Below are 22,973 nucleotides of genomic sequence, written 5' to 3' on the forward strand. Positions count from 1 at the left end.
CTTGATTCCATTGAAAGTATTTGCAAGTCGTTAATTGTTGAAATTCACTGGAGAAGGTAAGGAACATTCTGTGAGGACTTCGAGCAACATTGGACTGAATTTGCAAGGACTCTAATTTTTCTATTTTAAATGTTGTTTATGTCTTCATAGTGTTTAAGAATTTAGTTCGTCTAATTAAAGAGTTAATTTGTTGATTTAAAGACACCTGGTTTGGTTAGCCTCATTCGGGGGTTAATAGCTAGTACAATTCGGTTGGGTGCTTCTTTAATTCGGAAAGTTTTAAATGATATGTTAATGCAATCCCGTCGCTCCGCAGATTGCCTAACAGTGCATTTCTCCCACCACAATCAATCGTATATTTTGATTGGGGGCTTTGACTGGAGCGGTCGGTCGTAACAATAGTCTGACATAACTTCCTCATGACGTGCTTTGACATTGCCAGCCAGGCTCAGTGAACTTACCGAACATAAGATAATATTCAGATTCTCCGTGAACAGCTTCCTGATCCAGGTCTGCTGGGAAGACTTTAATGTAACCACCGCCACAGTCAATCTTCTGCTCATGTTTTACAGTGAACTGAATCACCAGGTTTTTCCCCTCGTTGCTGAATGGCTCAAACCTTGCTGATAGGCCATAAAACTTAGCATCCTGGCTAGTCTGGATACCTGGAAAGGATTTTATAAATTTTAGAGAACAGTTAATTGTAGAATGGCATGAACACTAATTGTGCACCAGTACGAGTGATGCACAGATGATCAATATGTAGCAGTTACCAGCAAAAGTGATTTTGCACCTAGCAGGAATAGACAAATACAATGCTGTGCAGTGGGTTTAGTTCTTCCTAATGAAATCTATACATGTAAACAGAGAAGTTCTACTCACATTCATGTATCTACTGTCTGTACCTAAGCAGCTCTGTTAACAAGCAACCATTTTCATTCACAAAGAACTTTCAGCTGACTGCTCCAATGTTAATCAACAGAAACCCACATCAGGTGTGTTAATGGCACACACATGAACATAACTGCACTAGACACAGGTCAAATACTCGCCTGTCCTACCAACAGCACCAAGTCAGGCACAGAAAACCTGACAGACCTTGGCCTGAAGATGAATGGCAACTTTCGGTTTGGAGAGGGTGGAAGATCCCCTGACCCAATTCTACTCCACCTGTACATCACAATGAATTGTAATTAGATTGCACCACTATGACACAGTAGTACCCATTACTGTGCTCCCATCTCCATAGTATTGATGTTCAAACTGGAGTCACTGAATTCAAGAGGGTCCATAGCAGGATCCTAATGAGTCTGCATGATCATCAATTTAATGTCTGTCTTCATATTTCTGATTTTTTCCCCCTCTATTTGCTGATTTACTGGCATGTTGTGTCTGATACTGTATACTAGGAAATATTTGCTGCAGTAATGGAACTTTCTCCTTTGGATATGTAACACTGTCTTTTGGATATTAGGATATGGGGATTGTTGAAATTCATGTATTTGCATTTGCAGCAGGTTACACCTGTAGAAAAGTTTGAAAACTGCTTCATTAAAGGAATTAAGATGGAGATCAATAGATTTTTGTAAGGGTATCAACCCTTGCAAAGACAGTAAATGGAGTTGAGGTACAGATCACTCATGATGTAACTGAATGGTGGGGCAGGCTTGAGAAGCTGAACCATCTACTGCTGTTGCTATATTCCTATGAATTCTGCTTTCTTTGGGCACATCAAAACAGAGATATGGGAATGATCCATCAAAATAGTTATTCCCAGGATCACTTATCCCAGCAAGCTGCAAAGATTAAACAAGAATTCTTCATCAGTTTTTTTTCTACTCTTTCCTTCTTAAAAATGGCAACTCTCTGATGAGGTAGGTTCCACAATAGCCTTGTTCCTTCCTTTGCCCAGATATCCTTATTCCCACATGAGTAACAAACAGTAGATATTCAACTAAAGATGGGATGGGAAAGGAAGAACATGGCAGCCAAGCCCAGTCCTATCACTCAACATCTTTTTTTTAAAAAACCATTCACGGGTGTCGCTAGCAAGGCCAGCATTTAATACCCATCCCTAACTGCTCTCCAGAAGGTGATAGTGAGCAGTCTTCTTGAACTATTGCAGTCCATGTGGTGGAAGTTTTAGTGGCTTTGATACAACTGAATTGCTTGCAGGGCCATTTCAGATGGTAGTTAAGAGTCATTCACATTGCTAACCTGTGATTCCTGCTGGAAGTATGGTAGCAATCAGAAGTGGGAAATCTAGTTAACTTTCCCCCTCCCCACCTCAGCGACACTGAGGCCAACTGTAGTGCTTTCACTGCCACTTAGGCCAAGGCCAACTAAGGACTGAGCATCAAGTCTGGGATCATCCTGGTTTGGACAGCTCAGCTATAAATGGAATCAACTCGGTGAGTCACTGGAGAACCCTCCCATCCACAGCTTTTTTTTGTGGAAAAAATGTGGTGATATTAGCTTGTTAAAAGGCAAAATGAGCACCATCAGTTGTCCCATAGGGTGCAGAAAAGGTTTACAAAATGGTTCCAGAGATGAAGGACTTCAGTTATGTGGGTAGATTGGCGAAGCTGAGGCTGCTCTCAGAGCAGAGAAGGTTGAAGGGAGATTTAATCTAGGTTTTCAAAATCATGAGGGGTCTGGATAAGTGAATGGAGAGAAATGGTTCACATTGGCAGATGGGTCAAGTACCAGAGGACACTAATTTAAGGTGAATGGCAAATGAACCAAAGGCAACATGAGGAAAACATTTTTTTTTTTGCGCAGAGTGGTTAGGATCCGCATTGCATTGCTTGAGTGTGGTAGAGGCAGATTCAATTGTGGCTTTCAAAAGGGAACTGGATAATTATCTGAAGAGAAAAAACTTGCAGGGCTACGAGGAAAAGGCGGGGGAGTGGGACTAGCTGAGCAGCTCTTGCAGAAAGATGGCACAGACGACAGGCCAAATGGCCTCCTTCTGTGCTGTAACCATTCTATGATTCTATATTCCCTCAATTAAGGGGAGATGGTGGCATAGTGGTAATGTCACTGGACTAGTAATCCAGAGGCCCAGGCTAATGCTCTGGGGACACGGGTTCAAATCCCACCATGGCAGCTGGTGGAATGCTATCCTTTATTACGAGAGGAATTAAAAATAAAAGGAAGGATGTTATGCTTCAGTCATACAGGACATTGGTGAGACCACATTTCAAGTAGTGTGTGCAGTTTTGGTCTCCTTATTTAAAGGAAGGATGTGAATGCGGAAGCGGTTCAAAAGGAGGTTTACTAGATTGACACCTGGAATGAGCAGGTTGTCTTATGAGGAAAGGTTGGACAGACTGGGTTTGTTTTCACTGGAGTTTAGAAGAGTGAGTGGAGACTTGATTGAAGTTTATAAGATCCTGAATGGTCTTGACCAGGTGAATGTGGAAAGGATGTTTCCTCTTGTGGGGGAGTCCAGAACTAGGGGGCACTGTTTGAAAATTAGAGGTCACCCTTTTAGGACAGATGAGGAGAAATTTTTTCTCAGAGGGTTGTGTGACTTTGGAACTCTCTGCCTCAGAAGGTGGTGGAGGTGGGGTCATTGAATATTTTTAAGGTAGAGATAGATAGATTATTGTTAGGCAAGGGAATCAAAGATTAATCGGGGGTGGATGAGAGTGTGGAATTCGAGACAGAAACAGATCAGCCACGATCTTATTGAATGGCGGAGCAGGCTTGACGGGCTGAATGGCCTACTCCTGCTCCTAATTCATATGGTTGTATGGAATCTAAATTAAATTAATGAATGAAAAATTTGGAATTGAAAGCTAGTTTCAGTAATGGTGCTATGAAACTATCTGATTCACTGATGTCCTTAAGGGAAGGAAATCGGTCATCCTTACCTGGTCCGGCCGACATGGGACTCCAGACCCGCAGCAATGTGGTTGACTCTTAAATGCCCTCTGAAAGGGCCTAGCAAACTACTCAGTTGTCAAGAGCAATTAGGGATGGGCAATAAATGTTGGGACTTGCCAGTGACACACACATCCCATGAAAGAATTTTTAAAAAACATTGCATTTACTGCTTTCAATTGGTCACCCCTTGCATCCATATTGGACAACTGGTAGAGATAGCCTGAAAGCAGATAGGTTGTATAGAAATCCTGTTGGATGATGTGAATGAGTAATGCTGCCTTAGCCTACCTGTGGTGTCACTAAGTGGAAGCTCACATGGTAGAATGTTTAATAGAAAATGTGTGCCAAGTTACATTTAACCTGTGGTTTTGCAAATAGAAAATTAACTGTAAAACATCAGTAAAAAGTACAGTGTAAAAATTTCCATGATAAATTCCATATTGATAATTCAGAATGGTAGAAAGTTGTAATTAGTGTAACAAGTTTACACTGGCAATTTTCATTATAAATTCTTAAATCTGTGTTTATAAAGCAAACAAATGACTAAGATAAAAGAAAGTGAACACAAGATTTTTAAATATGCAATACAGATATCCTCATAAGGCTCTCTCACTCCCTCTATATCAGCACTTTGGACAGGGAAAGGAAAAGGCCAATGTTGTATGACTATATGGGATATAACCAGCACTCAACTATTACTGCAAATATGGTGCCATGTTTTTTGTTTTTAGTTTTAGAGATACAGCACTGAAACAAGCCCTTCGGCCCACCAAGTCTGTGCCGACCATCAACCACCCATTTATACTAATCCTTCTTTTGGGCCTCCTTATCTCGAGAGACAATGGATACGCGCCTGGAGGTGGTCAGTGGTTTGTGAAGCAGCGCCTGGAGTGGCTATAAAGGCCAATTCTGGAGTGACAGGCTCTTCCACAGGTGCTGCAGAGAAATTTGTTTGTTGGGGCTGTTGCACAGTTGGCTCTCCCCTTGCGCCTCTGTCTTTTTTCCTGCCAACTACTAAGTCTCTTCGACTCGCCACAATTTAGCCCTGTCTTTATGGCTGCCCGCCAGCTCTGGCGAATGCTGGCAACTGACTCCCACGACTTGTGATCAATGTCACACGATTTCATGTCGCGTTTGCAGACGTCTTTATAACGGAGACATGGACGGCCGGTGGGTCTGATACCAGTGGCGAGCTCGCTGTACAATGTGTCTTTGGGGATCCTGCCATCTTCCATGCGGCTCACATGGCCAAGCCATCTCAAGCGCCGCTGACTCAGTAGTGTGTATAAGCTGGGGATGTTGGCCGCTTCAAGGACTTCTGTGTTGGAGATATAGTCCTAATATACTAATCCTACACTAATCCCATATTCCTACCACATCCCCACCTGTCCCTATATTTCCCTACCACCTACCTATACTAGGGGCAATTTATAATGGCCAATTTACCTACCAACCTGCAAGTCTTTTGGCTTGAGAGGGGAAACCGGAGCACCCGGAGAAAACCCACGCAGACACAGGGAGAACTTGCAAACTCCACACAGGCAGTACCCGGAATTGAACCTGGGTCGCTGGAGCTGTGAGGCTGCGGTGCTAACCACTGCGCCGCCCATACCACTGCGCCACTGTGCCGCCATGTGCCGAAACTTTGAATTTCAAAGCTCAAATATCAAGGACAAGGTAGTTTGAGCCACCTGTTGAATATGAAACTGGATTTTTGGTGTTCAGCCCATTTATAGGAGTTAAAAATGCAAATATGTGCTAAGTAGTTCCCAGTTCCTCTAAAATCTTCCTGTTCTAAAGTTGCACATCTGCCTTTATGAAATTCATTGATCAGGTCATAAAACAGACAAGAAACAAAAGCGCTGTCTTAATATCTTTGTATCACAGGATGTGGTTAAAAATCAAACTTGTATGCAAAACAGACCTTCAACAAGTCGCTCAAATGAAACAAGAAATCAAAATCTTAATGATTAGTCCTTACAAAACCAAAGTCATTATAAGACAATGACTGGTCCATACAGGATTCCTCACCCAACCAGTTTCCGATCTCAACAAGGGCATCAAGGAGATGCACAGAGCACAAGGAAATCCTATCTCTAGAAGGAGGGGAATAGACAGAATATGATGTCAATTATTGAGCAGCAGCTTTTTGCAGAACTACACTGACAGAGGTTTGAGAACAAGCAGTTAACCTGGTCTCACAGAATGCAGTGAGGAGTAGCAAAGGAAACTGGAGCTTCAGTCACCCTGTTATTAAGTGAAACTTAGTTGCACAAACTGAGGAATTCCAAGGTTTGATCCCTGGCCCATGTTGGAGTTAATTGCCTTTTATCCGCTAGGGTGGCAGCAATGGTGCTGAAATTGGTATAAAAATCCAGAGAGAAGAGTGAGAGAGAGATAGACACACACACACACACACAGACAAAAATAGTCAGCCATCACTTCTGTTCGTTATTATCAAGATACCCTAGCTGCAAAATGCATCAATGTGGATATTGGAGAGAACCGGAACAGACTAGGCTGCAATTCTCCTCCCCCAGCCACCGCCCACACCCGCCACCCTCTCCTCCGCCAGCAATTATAAAATAGCTTCTAGATTTTCTGTGGCTATGGTCAAACATAAAGAATAGCTTCTTGGCTTAGACACCGAAGGGCAACAGGGCTCTGCTGGAACTGTACCTCAGCATGTCAGTGACTTTAGAAAGCAGTAGAAAATTGAAGGGACAAAAAAAAAATACACATCTCAACAAGAAACAAAATTGTAACTTTAAAGTTGTACTTGTGTTAATAAGGGAAGCTAGGGGGCTCTCTTTAAAGGGGCATTGTCTTGCTATACAGGAGTTTCATACATACAAGCTACAAGATTATTACTGAGGATCCAGGCATACCATATGAAATAAAATCAAAGATACTGTTCCCAAATCATATCAGCCCAGTGCTTAGCAATGAAGCTCAGCAGCAGATCTACAGAAAACATTAAAATTCTTCACTGTACATAGATAACTTACCTTTGTCTTTCTCTGAATTCCCATAAAATTTTCCAGCTGACAGTTTGAATTTGCCATAGTCCAATTTATATTTGGATTCAATCCATCGGCTCTCCCAGGCATCTGAAATCAGAATTGGGGGTGGAGAAATCAATCAATAACATATTTAGCTTATCCGTTAGTCACATTCTTCCACCAACCTAAAATTCACAGAAACTCTTACAATCAAAAATCAGCCAACTAGTGAATTCAGGTAAAGAAAGAAAGGCAGGATGGATAGATGACCAATGATATAGTGCCATTCATGACCTCAGAACATATCAAAGCACTTTGTAGCCAATTAAGTATTTCTGAAATGTAGTCACTATTGTAATGTAGAAAATGCAGCTGCCAGTTTGTGCACAGCAACATCCCTCAATAAGACCAGATGATCTGCTTTTAATGATGTTGTATGAGGGATCAATATTGGCCAGGACAGGTGGATGGATAAACTGACCATAGTGCAGGAAGCCATTTAAGTGGGAGGAGTGAAATGAAATCTAGTAGTGATAGGGGAGGGGGGGAGGGGGGGGGTGGGGGGGGGTAGATACACTCCTCTGCAGCCGGGAACAGGAATTCCAAAGTTTGTGTTGCCTGCCTGGTGCCGGGATTAAAGACATCTCCTTGCGGCTGAAGATGAACTTGGAGTGGGAGGGGGAAGATCTGGTTCCCATGATCCACATAGGATCCGAAAGACATAAGTAGAACGAGGAATGATGAGAGTGTTTGAGGAGTTAGGGTCCAAATTAAAACACAGATCAAAGGTCATAATCTCTGGTTTGTTACCTGAGCCACGCAGCATAGGGTCAAGCAGATTTGAGAATTAAACCAAAAGAGTGGTGTGGGAAGGAGTTTTGATTCATGGGGCACTGACATCAGTACTGGGGAAAGAGGAAGCTGTTCTGTTGGAATGGGCTCCACTTAAATTGGGCTGGGATCAGTGTCCTGGGGAATTGAACAACTGGGCTGTGGCTAGGGCTTTAAACTAAAAATGGGGGTGGGGGTTTGGTGAGGAGGGGGTCAGGTGAAGGGAGATTTAGAAATCTTTAAGAGAAAAGTCGAGGCAACAGAGCAGTATAGCTATTTGGGTAAAGACAAGCAGAGGTGGACAGGAAGAAGAGTTTGACAGTAATAGTGCATCAGCGAATAAGGTCCAGTCAAAGAATAGTGGCAAAAAAAAAATTCAAGACTCTATTTGCACAAAGCATTCCTAGCAAGACAGATGATCTAGTGGCATAAACAGAGATATATAGTTTAAATCTAACCGCCATTACAGAGACATGTTTACAAGGTGAAGAAATAAATATTTCAGGGTACACAGTAGTGAGGAAGAATTTTGGCTCAGAAGATCAGGAAGTACAATCAGTATAGGTGTAGATTAGGCATAACTAGGGCCAGAAACGGCTGGTTGGAGTAATTTATAGCACCCCCCCCCCACCCCAAACACTATATACTACTAGACGGAGCATAAAAACAAGAAATAAATTCGAGCTTGTAATAAAGGCAATGGAATTTTCTTTATTCTTTCATGGGATGTGGGCGTCGCTGGCATGGTCAGCATTTGTTACCCATCCCTAATTACCCTTGAGAAAGTCATGGTGAGCCGCCTTCTTGAACCACTGCAGTCTACGTGGTATAGATACACCACAGGGCTGTCAGGAAGTGAGTTCCAGGTTTTTGATCCAGCGACAGCAAAGGATCAGCGATATAGTTCCAAGTCGGAATAGTGCATTTGGAGGGAAACATGCGGGTGGTGGTGTTCCCAAGCATCTGCTGTCCTTGTCCTTCTAGATGGTGGAGTCGACATCAGACATCAGGAAACTGCTGGAATTTATTCTTAAGGAGGTCTTAACAATGCACTTAGAAAATCGTAGTAAGATTGGACATAGTCAACATGGTTTTACAAAAGGGAAATAGGGTTTGAAAAAAATTAGCAATTTTTGAGGATGTAACTAGTACAGTCGGTAAAGGGGAACCAGTAGATGTGGTATACTTGGATTTCCAAAAGGCATTAGATATGGTGCTTAACAAGAGGTTAATATGCAAGGGCTCATGGAGTTTGGGTAACAGCATGGATAGAGGATTAATTAACGGACAGGAAACCAAGAGTAGGGTTAAACAGGGCATTTTCAAGTTGGCAGGCTTGGGCTTCATAAATAGAGGCAATGAGTACAAAATAGGGAAGTTATGCTGAACCTTCGTAAAGCTCCAGTTGTGGCTTAACTGGAATATTGGATCCAGTTCTCGTCACCAGTCTTTAGGAAGGATGTGAGGGTTCTTGAGAGGGTGTGCAGGAGATTTACCAGAATGGTTCCAGGGATGAGGTATTTGGAAAATCTGGTGTTGTTCTCCCTAGAGCAAAAGAGAACAAGGGAGATTTGGTAGAAGTACCAGATCATGACCGGTTTAGACAAGCTGTTCCCATTAGCTGATAAATCTGCGTCCCCAAGTCCTTGTACTAAGATTTTGGGCAGGAGACGCGGGGGGGGTGAGGGGAATGTGATTAAGAACCTTTTTATGCAGCAATTGGTAATGGCCTGGAACTCCACTTCCACCATCCTCTTGGGCAGGAAGATGATCAATGATTTCCAAAGGAAATTGGATGAACACTTGAGGGAAATAAACCTGCAGGGCTATGGGGAAACAGTGGGGGAAATGGGACTTAATGGATTGTTCTACAGGGAGCTGGCATGGACTTGATGGGCTGAAAGGCCGCCTTCTGTGCCATTATGACTAATTGGAAAAGGTTAGAGATGTAACAAGTTTTAAGCAAGTACAGAGACAGGGATAGTTTTTTTTGGGGGGGTGGGGGGCGGGGAGAAAAACGGCAGCAAAAAACCAAACTGATCTGTCATAGAGTGGAAGGTAGGAAAGATTAAATAGGAAAAGGGATGACAATGCAAAGCAAACGGAGATGGTAATGGGATAGACTTTCCTGTTCTGCTCTCACCCCTTCCCCTCCCTCCCAGAACTACGATATGGTTCCCCTTGTCCTCATCTTCTACCCCATCAGCTCCACAGTCAATGGATCATCCTCCACCCTTTCTGCCACCTCCAGTGTGATGCCACTACCAAGACATCTTCCCCTCCCTTTTCAACACTCCAGAGGGACCATTCTCTCCATGACACCCTAGTCCACTCCTCAGTCACCCTCAACAGCCCTCCCTACTGCACCTTCCCATGCAAGCACAGGAGATGCAACACCTACCCTTGTACCTGCTCTTTTCCCACCGTTCAGGGTCCCAAACACTTCTTCTAGGCGAAACAGCGAGTTACTTACAATGCCTTTCAATTTAATATATAGTTTAGTATCTTCTGCTAACAATGCTGTCTCCTCTATGCTGGGGAGACAAACAGACTGGGGACCGCTTTGCTGAACACCTCCATTCAGTTCACAAGCGCAACCCTGAGCTTTCAGTTGCCTATCATTTAATTCTCTGCCCCACTTCCACACTGACCTCTCTTTCTTGACCTCCTACACTGTTCCAATGAAGTTCAATGTAAGCTTGAGCAACAGCACCTCATTTTTCTATTCAGCATTTTACAACCTTCCAGACTTACTGAGTTCAACAATTTCAGATCATAGCCTCTGCCCCATTTTACCCCGAATGGCAGCTGTTGGTGATGATTCTGTTATTCCCATTTACACTCATTTGGACCCATTTTGGCCTCACAGCTCCAGGGTCCCGGGTTCGATTCTGGGTACTGCCTGTGTGGAGTTTGCAAGTTCTCCCTGTGTCTGCGTGGGTTTTCTCCGGGTGCTCCGGTTTCCTCCCACAAGCCAAAAGACTTGCAGGTTGGTAGGTAAATTGGCCTTTATAAATTGTCACTAGTATAGGTAGGTGGTAGGGAAATATAGGGTCAGGTGGGGATGTTGGGTAGGAATATGGGATTAGTGTAGGATTAGTATAACTGGGTGGTTGATGGTCGGCACAGACTCGGTGGGCCGAAGGGCCTGTTTCAGTGCTGTATCTCTAATCTAATCTAATCTATCTAAATCTTATCCCATTACCATCTCCTTTTACTTTGCACCATCATCCCTTCTGTAATTTAATTTTTTGTTCTTTCCCTCCTCCCCTGCCACTATCAGAGTCATAGAGAGATATAGCACCGAAACAGGCCCTTCGGCCCACCGAGTCCGTGCAGACCATCAACCATCCATTTGTACTAATCCTACATTAATCCCATTTTCCCTCTAACATCCCCACCTTCCCTCAATTCTACCACCGACCTATACTAGGGGCAATTTTTACAATGGCCAATTTTACCCATCAACCTGCAAGTCTTTGGCATGTGGGAGGAAACCGGAGCACCCGGAGGAAACCCACGCAGACACAGGGAGAACTTGCAAACTCCGCACAGGCAGTACCCAGAATTGAACCCAGCTGGAGCTGTGAGGCTGCGGTGCTAACCACTGCGCCACTGTGCCGCACTATTGGTTTAAAACCCGTTATCTAATTTTATCCAGTCTGACTAAAGGTCATCGACCTGAGACATTAACTGTTTCTCTCTCCGCAGATGCTGTCCCATCTGCTGAGCATTTCCAGTATTTTTTTTTTTTATTTAAGGCAAGGATACATTTGCTATTCATTATCCTTTTAAAGTTGCATTATTGAATTTCTTTTACTCATGTACTTCAGTTCTAATAAGACTTTTAAATTTCTCCTCTGTCAAATACTGCGAACCTTCCACAACTTCTGGCTAGGATTTCAAGTACAGATTAGTCACAAATTCGGAAAACTGCTGACTTGTTTACCACCCCTACCCTGGTAAGGAACACAACTAGCTTTGTGAAGTTGTACTGCAAGCCACCTAACACAGGTAGAGCTGGCAGTACAAAGGTGAGCTTCATCAGTGAACTATTTATCTCATTTTCGAAGACATCTGAGATACTCCCTACAATGAGTTGCTAATCTTGGCTATGCTGTTCTGGGGAAGCTGCCAGGCACAATACCCAGACACTCATTGTTTCAAAATATTTTAATCACCTCCGTTCACGGTCATGCTGCCACGTTCACCTCCCAAACCCGGAACTGACTAGAAGCAAATTCTACCTTTGCCAAGGTATGGCAATTTCTTTTCATCCTGCCCCCATTACTCGCTGATCACAGCTGGTGTGTTGGTGAAGGAATGAAAAATATATTAGCCAGGTTTCCCACTCTGACTTCTATTGGAAATGTGCATGAAGGACATTGGACAAGAACTTGATCAGGCTCTCCTCTGATGCTCCTCGCAGTCAAATAACTGCCGACACTCTCACATCAAGGAGGATCATTTCACTGAAGTACTAGAGGGTAACTGTGGAATCCAAATGAGTGAGTCACCATATTTGAAAGGAAAATGGAAGCAAATTCAACGGAAATCTCACACTTACCTTCCAACAGCTGTTATAATCAAGTCCAAATACAAATACCTATACATACATGCATACAATACACATGCAGGAGTCACCAATGGTCCAGCTATGGCTGACTTTTATTTCCTCCCGAATCCAAATTGCTCACACTGCTACTCTGGTCGAGATCAGCTAAAAAGGACAGTCAATGGATCGAATTGTCTAATCTCTGTAATATCTGATCTGGGAATGTTTGTTGACACAGTATAGAGTTGGCTACACAGATCATCCTAATCTGTGTAGCACATTTTCTCAATAAACTATCGAGACAGCTTAAGAATAACACATTTGACGATATTATTTATCCAGTGTATCACGGTAATGTGGTAGCACGTCAAGTTGAAGACCCACTGTCAAGTGATGGGGTGGGCGGCGACTGTTTCACTCCTGCACTCACTCATACAAACAATTTCTGATCTGAGGGACAGTGTTGTGGGAATGAACAGAAGTGTGATAATTATTCATGCGGTAAACAGAAGGAAAGTAGTTCCTAATGGCTAATTTCAGAGCTGCAGTAATGGAGATCTAGGACTTCTTGTTCCCACTGCCCTCTTGGCCAGACCCAAAATATGGGAAAGCTCTGAAAATAAGTTAGCAAGTTCCGCAAGCAGGACCCTGAGCTTCCGGTTGCTTGCCATTTCAACACTCCCCCCCTGCTCTCATGCTCACATCTCTGTCCTGGGATTGCTGCAGTGTTCCAGTGAACATCAACGCAAGCTCGAGGAACAGCATCTCATTTATCGATTAGGCACGCTACAGCCTGCTGGACTGAACATTGAGTTCAATAATTTCAGAGCATGACGGGCTCCCCATTTTACTTTTATTTTTAGTTATTTTTTCTTCCTTTTTTTTTTAAACATTCTTTTTTACAATCTTTTTTTTGCATTTATTTCATTTCATCTTTGTTTGTTCAGTTTGCTTACCCACTGTTTTTTTTCAGGTTTACACTTGCTGCTGTTCAATATTCAGTGTATTTACACCTAATCTGTACTAATGCTTTGTCTTTCAACACACCATTAACATATTGTTTGCCTTTGCTCCATGACCTTTTGGTCAGCTATGTGGCCTGGTCCAATCTAGACCTCCTTTGTTATCTCTTGCCCCACCCCCACTTCACTTGCTTATAACCTGTGACTTTTCTAATATTTGTCAGTTCCGATGAAGGGTCACTGACCCGAAACGTTAACTCTGCTTCTCTTTCCACAGATGCTGCCAGACCTGCTGAGTGATTCCAGCATTTCTTGTTTTTATTTCAGATTTCCAGCATCCACAGTATTTTGCTTTTATTTCTGTCCTATTGTGGTTTATTCATATCGAACAAGAGTTACAGCCTTTAATCTGAATTTGCTCCTTCCTGTCCATTAAGGATGAAAACATCTGACCAAGATTATATTAGTGTGGTGAAAATGACTTGTTCATATAGATCAATTTTATTTGGTGGTTTTTAATTCCTTCTACGGTCACGGAGTGTGATTTGTACGTTACCTCCATACCTGTTTTTAAGTGCATATCATTTGTTTGACTTTTGGGGGTGGTTGAGCTAACGGAATTCAAAGGAGGAACAGTTTACTGAAATTACATTCCAGGTTTCCATTTTAGGAGACTGCCAGCTAAAACTCTGCAGGATTTCCCAAACTCCTCATGTTTAAACATTAACTTTCAGTTCACAAACTATCTGGATTTTATAATATCCAGACAATGTAACATGTAGATACCAAGGTGACCATTAGAAGCAAATCCTAGTCTGCATAACCTTCTACTGTGTTACCTCTATTTTTGATGAAGTAGCGACACTTCAGTAGAGCATAAACAGAAAACCTTTAAAGGAATCACGCTGAGCATACAGGATAAATATACACTCAAGATCCTCAAGCACTGATTAAACAAGCAGGATACTAAATGGAACAACAACAGAAGAGAAATAAAGAGGAAAAGTTACCTATGCAATTCTCACAGGAAAAAAGTAGTTCAGTGCAAAAACTACAGAACAATGCAGAAAGATGTAAAAGGTTGATCAGAGGGTAGCTGGAGGTAAAGCAAAACCACAAATAATAAATTTCAAAACAGCAACAAGGTGGCTATCAGTGGAGAGGTGAAAATATTAAAAGGTACAAATTGGGCTGAAACAGGAGTATGAATTAGTAAATATTCTGAATGATAACTGCGCCAAAGCATTTGCAACAGAAGACGTGAGCAAATGCCATCCAAACATCATGGTGACGACTTGCATTTACATAATGCCTTTTAAATTTAAAAAATGCCTGGAGGCGTCACAGAAGTGTAATATTATGGACAGGTGGGAAGTGGTGTGGGTGGCATCCACTTTTCACCTCCCAACTGACCACAGATAGTGTTTTGTTCAAAATAGTGTGTCAGTCCCAGAGTGTTTTTAGGATCAAATAGACAACACAAATGACAGTTTTCTCATGTGTTAAAAAAGGTTACATTTTTATTTAAAACAGCAAAACCCAAAGTGTTCACAACCTTTACTCACTCATGCATTCACACACACGCGAGAGATATAGATAGACCTGCTGAATCTTCTCGGGAGGCAAGTCTCTTCAAAGTTGCAGGCCTGGATGTTTGCAGTTGTGAACTTGCTGAGGTGTTGTAGATTTCTGGTGGTTAAAACTTCACCTTTTCATTTTTCTGCAGCAAGTTGAAATATAGTATCCATCAGCAGCGGGGCTTCTTCCAGAGCTGGACCGATCTCTCAGCCTTTTGCTGGAACTGGCTTTCGGTGGTGTTTGCTTGATCTCCCCTCTCTCTCTCTCTCTCTCTCTCTCTCTCTCTCCACAGAGGGATACCTTTTAAGGTAAAAATCCATCACATTTTGAGTCTCTGTCAGGTGATGCCCTCTCCCCTGGTGTGATCACACAATGATCTAAGATATGGAAACCACTGCTATCTGTTGGTGTCTAGATGGGGGGACCATTCTGTTACAATGGTGCTACTTCACACCTATTCATCTTGGTTTGGGCTGTGGAGTCAGTCTCTCTGCAGAACCTTTGTTAGTTAATTCCTGTAGATAAGAGTCATCAACATATCATATATATTGACTTGGACGTGAATGTAAGGGGCATGATTAGTAAGTTTGCAGATGACACCAAAATTGGTGGTATTGTGGACAGTGAAGAAGGTTGTCTAAGGTTACAACAGGATATAGATCAACTGGGAAAGTGGGCAAGGGATTGGCAAATGGAATTTAATGCAGACAAGTGTGAAGTGATGCATTTTGGGAAGTTAAACCAGGGCAGGACATATACAGTGAATGGCAGGGCCCTGGGGAGTGTTGTTGAGCAGAGTGACCTTGGGGTGCAAGTACATAGTTCCCTGAAAGTGGCAACACAGGTAGACAGGGTGGTGAAGAAGGCGTATGGCATGCTTGCCTTCATCGGCTGAGGCATTGAGTACAAGAGTTGGGACGTCATGTTACAGTTGGTTAGGCCGCATTTGGAGTACTGTGTGCAGTTCTGGTCGCCGCAATACAGGAAAGATGTGATTAAGCTAGAGAGGGTGCAGAAAAGATTCACAAGGATGTTGCCTGGTTTGGAGGGCTTGAGTTATAAAGAGAGATTGGATAGGCTGGGTCTGTTTTCCCTGGAGCGAAGGAGGCCGAGAGGGGACATGATAGAGGTATATAAAATTATGAGAGGCATAGATAGGGTAGATAGCCAGAGTCTGTTTCCCATGCTAGGGGTGATTAAAACTAGAGGGCATAGATTTAAGGTGAGAGGGAGGAGGTTTACAGGGGATCAAAGGGGTAAATTTTTCACACAAAGAATAATGGGTATCTGGAATGAGCTGCCTGAGGAGGTGGTGGAGGCAGAAACAGTAGCGACATTTAAGAGGCATCTGGACAGGTACTTAAATGAGCAAGGCATAGAGGGATATGGAATTAATGCAGGCAGATGGGATTAATATAGATAGGCATTATGGTCGGCATGGATGCGGTGGGCCGAAGGGCCTGTTTCTATGCTGTACGACTCTATAACATCTATTGGGTTCCTTTCAATTTCAATGGGTTTTCCCCAGAACTAATTCAGACACAGTTAACGAGTTTCGGCTTTGCAGCCAGACTTATTTATTGACAGTACAGGAGGAGTCACCTGTCTTCTCCTCCATTTTGTTTGTGGTATAAATGTGCTTATTTTCTTGTGGCAAAAACAAGAAATGCTGGATTCACTCAGCAGGTCTGGCAGCATCTGTGGAAAGAGAAGCAGAGTTAACGTTTCGGGTCAGTGACCCTTCTTCGGAACCGAAGAAGGGTCACTGACCCGAAACGTTAACTCTGCTTCTCTTTCCACAGATGCTGCCAGACGCTGAGTGAATCCAGCATTTCTTGTTTTTGTTTCAGATTTCCAGCATCCGCAGTATTTTGCTTTTATTTTCTTGTGGTTCAGTTTAACAGATGATTTTTTAAAATTTCTCCAGTTCATTGTTTATTTCATCACAGATCCTTCCGAGCATGACGGTACACAGAAAAAAAAAATGACACTGAGCCAGAAATCGAGATATCAGGATCAGTGACCAAAAGCTTGGTTAAAGGGGTGGGTTTTCAGGAGTGCCAGAGGAGAAGAAAGAGGTAGAAAGATTTAGAGAAGGAATGCCAAAGCTTTGAGCTGGCTGAAGGCACAGTTGCCAATGATGGAGGGAAGATGGTATAAGAGTCGTAGAGTCAGAGTTATATAGCACAGAAACAGGTCCTTCGGCCCATCGTGTCTGTGCTGGCCATCAAGCTCCTATCTATTCTAATCCCAGAGTTGGAGGAATGCAGAATTATGGGAGAGTTGAAAAGCTGAAGAAAGTAACAGAAATAAAAAGGAGGGAAGGCTATTTAAGCATGAAGATGAGAATTTTACTGGGGGTTCAGGAACAATGTAGGTCAGTGAGCACAAGGGGGACAGGGTAGGGGAAGCAGAGTTTTGGGTGAATGGCATGGAGGGTGAAAAATGGGGGAGTCTGGAGGTGACAAAGGCATGGATGAAGCTTTCAGCAGCAAATGGGTTGAGGCAGGGCAGAAACTGGTGACATTATAGATGTGAAAATAGGTAGTCTTTGTGATGGAGAAGTTCAACCTAGGGTCAAATTATTTGTAACATCAGCATCCTGTTGGTTTCAACCGGACTGGCTTAGCAGGGGCCTGAAATCAATAGTGAGGGCATAGTTCGTGGTGAGGGCAAAAACAATGGTCTTCCCAGAGCTTAAATGGAGGAAATTGCAGCTTATCCAGGACCGAATGTCAAACGAGTGGTCTGACAACAAAGAGGCAGTGCAGATGTTGAAGGATAGGATGGAGAGTTAGAGCTCAAATGTTGTCAGCAAAAATGTGGAATCTGACCCCATGTCTTCTGATGATGCTATCATTGAGTAACATGTAGACCAGGAAGGAGAGAGGGATCAAGGTTGGGGGTCTTCAGAGTTAATGCTGTCAAGACATTGCTGCAGATGGTCAGCCAAAATATTAATGAGATGGAAGTTCTAGACAAGTAAGAAGGGCTTTAAAAGAAAAAAACCTCAGGTATAGACGGCACTTATCCCAGAGTGCTGAGACTAGGATATTTAAAAAGGACAACAAAAGAGACACTACATACGTATTAGACTTACTTCCATATATGTAATTAATGGAACCGATTACCAGAAGGGAACTTGAGAATTACCTGGATAACAAGAAACTAGTAAACACTCAACACAGCTTTAAAAGGATTCTACCAGACATATCTCCTAGACTTCATGAAGGAAATGATAAACCAAGTGAGCTGTGGAAAGCCATACAATGTTGCGTCTCTCAACTTCCAGATGGGTGGGGGACAGCCCTCACTTGGTTCCATTCCTATCTATCCAGTGGTAGCCAGAGAATCACCTGCAATACCTTCACTTACCGTTCCCACACTGTTTCCTTTGGAGACCTCTCCCCCCACCCCCCCCCCCCCGCGCCCCACCAAGGATCGATGTTTGACCACCTCCCATTTCTCAACTATATCATGTCCTTGTAGAAAACATCTGAAAACACGTCAGGTTCCACACCAGGTTACCTCACCACCAGCTCTCTCGAGCCCTCCAAGGCCTCTGATTGGTCATGCTGCTTGTCCGATATCCAGTACTTGGATGAGCAGACATTTCCTCCAACCAAATATTAGGAAGACCAAACTCTTTAGTCCCTGCCATAAACTCTGTTCCCTAGCCACTGACTCCATCCCTCCTTAGCAACTGTCTGAATCAGACTGTTCACAACTTTGCTGTCCTATTTGACCTCCCTGGATCAGCTTAACAAATATTTGTTCCATCACTAAGACCATCAACGTCCACCTCCATAACCAGATCACTCATCTCCACCTCTCACTCAACTCATCTGCTGCTGATGAAACCCTCATCCATGCCTTTGTTACTTCTAGACTCAATTATTCCAATGCTCTTGTGGCCAGTGTCCCACCTTCCACTCTCTGTAAACTGATCAAAAATTCTGCTGTCCATGTCCTAACTCACACTAAATTGGAACAATCATCCCGGTCCTTGCTGACCTACATTGGCTCCTGGTCCAGCAATGCCTCAATTTAAACATCCTCATCCTGGTTTTCAAATCCTTCCATGGCTTGTTCCTCCCAGTGTCCTGTAATCTACTCCAGCCCTGCAACTCACCAAGATTTCTCCAATTCTGGCCTCTTGCACATCTCTGAATTAATCTCTCCAATATTGGCAGCCGTACCTTCAACAGTCTAGGACCCAAGCTCTGGATTTCCTCCCTTTAACCTCTCCACCTCTACTTCTCTCTCAGCTTTTAAGGAATGTCTTAAAAGCAAAGATTTTGGTTACCTGTCTTAATATTTCAAATTATAGAAAAAGTTTACACTCAGAAAGAGGCCATTTAGTCCATCGTGTCTGCGCCAGCTGAAAATTAAGCCACCCAGCCTAATCCCACCTTCCAGCATTTGGTCCGTCGCCCTGCGGTTTACGACGCTTGGGGTGCATATTCAGACACCTTTTAAATGAGTTGAGGGTTTCTGCCTCTACTACCTTTACAGGCAGTGAGTTCCAGACCCCTATCACCTTCTGGATGAAGAAAACTTTTCATCTCCCCTCTAATCTTTCTACCAATCACTTTAAATCTATGCCCCCTAATCACTGACCACTCTGTAAATAAACCCTTCCCATCCATTCTATCCAAGCCCCTCACAATTTTGTACATCTCAATCAAATCTCCCCTCAGGCTGGGGTTGTTCTCCTTGGAACAGAGGAGGCTATCTAATCTTTCCTCAGCTGCATTTTTCCTGTCCTGGCAACATCCTGTAAATCTCCTGTACCCGCTCTCGTTCAATTACATCCTTTCTGTAATGAGGTGACCAGAACTGCACACAGTACTCAAGTTGTGGCTTAACTAATGTTTTATATAGTTCCAACATAACCTTCCCGCTCTTATATTCTCACATGGTTCAATGTCAAATTTTGTTTGATAGTTAAAATGTCCCAGGGTGCTTCCCAGGAACACTATGTTAAAGAAAGTCTTTCATTTAATAGCCCCTTTCATGACCTCAGGAAGTCCCAGAGCAATTTATAGTCAATGAAGTACTTTTGAAGTGTAGTCACTGTTGTAGGATATAAATGAAGTTGTTGTTGGGGAGGGAGAGCAGCTGTCAGTGAATAAATCAAGAATGGCTTTCCTTATATAAAATTACCTGACAATCTTTATGAATTATAGATGGCCAATGTGATTTGGTCATTATCAGAATGTTTGTGGGACCTTGCTGTGTACAAACTACAACAGTGACTACAATGCCAAAATACTTAATAGCCCATAAAGCACCTTGGAACATCTAGAGGTTGTGAAGGCACAATATAAAAACAAGTCTTTTCTTTTTGATGTGTAGAGTCTGAGGTGTATTGAGTTATAAAGGGAGCCCCGTTACTCAGATGTAAAAGATTGCAATGATAACAGAATTAAATCAAAGCGCCAAACACCAGCCCGCAGAGATCAGATCAAGTCACATCACAGTAGTCCTCTTGGAGCCCCTCAGGCGTATTTGCTTTTGTGCCCCACCCCCACATTCATTCTAGCCCTTCCCCTGGAGTGTCAGTCAGTAGGATAACATCCATCAAACTCGCCATCTTTTGTCAAGCCCAAGGATAACGTGGGCTTTACTGATTACGAAACTTCTTGGAAAAACCTTGCTATCTCCCCTCCACTGAAACACAGTTAAGTGAAAGGGTTAAATAATCCAGAGGATCATGCCAGTGCACAATACTAAGGAAACCACCCAATTTAGAAAAGAAAGCAAACCACAAACAATGCAAGGTCCTCCGTCCTCAGAATCAATAGCGACGAATGTTGGCAAGTTAAGAGTTAACTGGGTTAATGGGAGCCTGGAGCAGTCGGTTCAGCTGGAAAGAGCTCGTTAAGGAGATTTCAGTACAGACAGCCGTTTATTATTAGTTAAGAAATAAAGTTAGTTGCAGAAAACTAATTGCAAGCAGGTGGTTAGTTAAATAAGTCGCCGTTTTGCAACCCTCCGTTTATCAATCTCACCTCCGTCTGCGAATTGCTCGGTGAAGTAGACGGCAGGCTGGGCGATGCCGGCCACGGAACAGAGCAGTAACAGGGGTAGCAGCATCTCTGTAGGCACCAGGTTAGGGATGGATGTGATCGAGCTGTACGATGGGCCGGGACAACACGAACCAGCAAAGTGTCAGCAGTAAGAGCGCTGACTCCCGGCTTGGACAGTATAGGTCAACCCCCTTCTTTCCACACGGCTTCAAACCATTGGCCACAGTCAGCAACAGCCCCGCAAATCAGCTCCAAACACGTTTTTCCGCCTTTCTAGTTCCTGGATGATTCCAGGCACCTTCTCCTCTCAGTCTTATGATGTATTTCTGCATCTCTGTAAACATATTTTGTCTTCACGGCAGAATGGTCAAATCAAGAGAAATTTATTTGAGAATGTATTATTAGGCAATCGAGGAAACAATAAATGAAATTTAAAATAGTGAAAGGGTATAATTATCCGGGCAGCAGATATACATTGGAGCTTCAATATAATTCAGACTTTATCAGATGATGAGATACCTGGAATTGAGCAATATATTAATCCAGTGCTAAAATTTGTATTCGGATCATTTTGAATTGAGCAATCTATCAAGTCGGAAATTCACTGCTTTAAAAAAACATTGTATCATCAAATAACTTGAATTAAGTAGTTCACACAGCAATTGATTTCCCCATGTTTCTGATCTCAGCTTTACAGAAGTACCAGATTCTGGAGCAAAGAGAGTGACTGAGCACTTGGGCAAATTTGGGCTGATCAGAAAGTCAGCACAAAATTGTGAATGATTAATCACGTCTGACTAATCTAATTTACTTTTGGGAGGGGGAGATCACCAACCTGTTGCTGCTCCTCCTCCTCTTTGTTAATGACCTGGACAGTGGTGTTCGGAGTATGGTCAGTAAATTTGTGGATGACACCAAAATCTATGCAAGAGTAATCTTGCTGAAAACAGCAACATTTTGTCAAAGCTTTTTGTCGTGCACTCATCAGGACAATTCGCAAGAATACTAATGTAAGAGAAAGCAACAAACTTATACAGTACGAGAAGAGAGTGCTGATTGGTTGGCAAGTGGACTCTGATTGGTAGTGGTATTGCCATGGAGAATGCACCAGTTTATGGTGACTGATAGTTAACTACCAAGCTTTGTTTGAAATTTAAACCAAGCAGCTTAACTCTGATTAGTCTAGGCATTGCTCTGAGAAATGAACCAGAGAATGGCTGTCACTTATTTTGTTTAGTTGAAACAGGTGCAATGTGTGTACATTGTCACAGATCCATATTTATTTTCTCCTTGGATTAAAACAGTGTGCCTTTAAGACAGAGAGAGAGAAGCTTCTGGATTTCTGAGGCACAGTGTACCAGCTGCATTTTGTTACCGAGGGCACAGCAGGAGAGAGAGGTCACATGGTATAATGTTTCAATTTGACTGCATGTAACACTGGAAAAAAACGGTCCGAAGCAGCCACCAGCGAGGTGTGTATTCGCTCACAGCAGAAATTCTACAAGGAGCTACAAGCCAAGTTAATTTCCCAAGGGAAAAAAAGCCTTTTTTTTTCAAGAGAACATTTGTATTGCTGAAGGTAGCAAAACTCCTTTTTTTTAACTTCCAAGCCAGGAAGTATTTGCTTCAAGATTGAATCTCTCTTGACTGATTGTGTTTGCTGGAATTTGAAGTAAAGTTTTGATTGAGAGACTGTGGTTTTTAAAAATTCAAGTTGACCTATTGCTGTGCTCATCATTGAAAAAACTAGTTGACGCCTGCTGCAGCCTAAGTGTTTTGAATGCCTATCTATTGAAGGACTATTTCATCAAATCCTTAAGAGGCATTTGATTATTTTCACAACAGGATACCTCAGCCATCGGGAACGTAACCCACAAAGGCTTGCTTATTTATTTATTCTTAAGAAATAGCTCATTTTTTAAAACGTAATTTTTTAAAAGAAACCGGTTAATCGTGATTTTTGAGTATATGTGTGTGAATGGGGGAGTTGGGTTAAAATAAGAAGTTATAAGGTCTTTAGACATAGGTGTATCTTATTGTGTTTAATGTTACGACCAGGTGAGAAAGAGGTCTAGGGTTCCCTTTCAGCCTTCACCTGGTCTTACTGTATCAGGGTTTAATT

At 42.8% G+C, this 22,973-nt stretch overlaps 1 protein-coding gene across 1 annotated transcript in view; it reads right to left on the reverse strand.

Annotated features, from left to right (window-relative positions):
* LOC137351795 (calreticulin-like) overlaps positions 1-21,045 on the reverse strand; it is a 59,266-nt gene extending 38,221 nt beyond the window's left edge. Inside the window, exons 1-3 of the mRNA XM_068016638.1 lie at positions 20,834-21,045; positions 6,900-7,001; positions 462-665 (exon numbers count right to left, since the gene is read on the reverse strand). Of these exons, the coding sequence (XP_067872739.1) occupies positions 462-665; positions 6,900-7,001; positions 20,834-20,918 (391 nt within the window). The 5' untranslated portion in view covers positions 20,919-21,045. The remainder of the gene's footprint in view (positions 1-461; positions 666-6,899; positions 7,002-20,833) is intronic.
* Positions 21,046-22,973: the final 1,928 nt, after the last annotated feature.

Source organism: Heterodontus francisci, chromosome 36, assembly GCF_036365525.1.
Source record: "Heterodontus francisci isolate sHetFra1 chromosome 36, sHetFra1.hap1, whole genome shotgun sequence".
Classification (NCBI taxonomy): Eukaryota; Metazoa; Chordata; class Chondrichthyes; order Heterodontiformes; family Heterodontidae; genus Heterodontus; species Heterodontus francisci.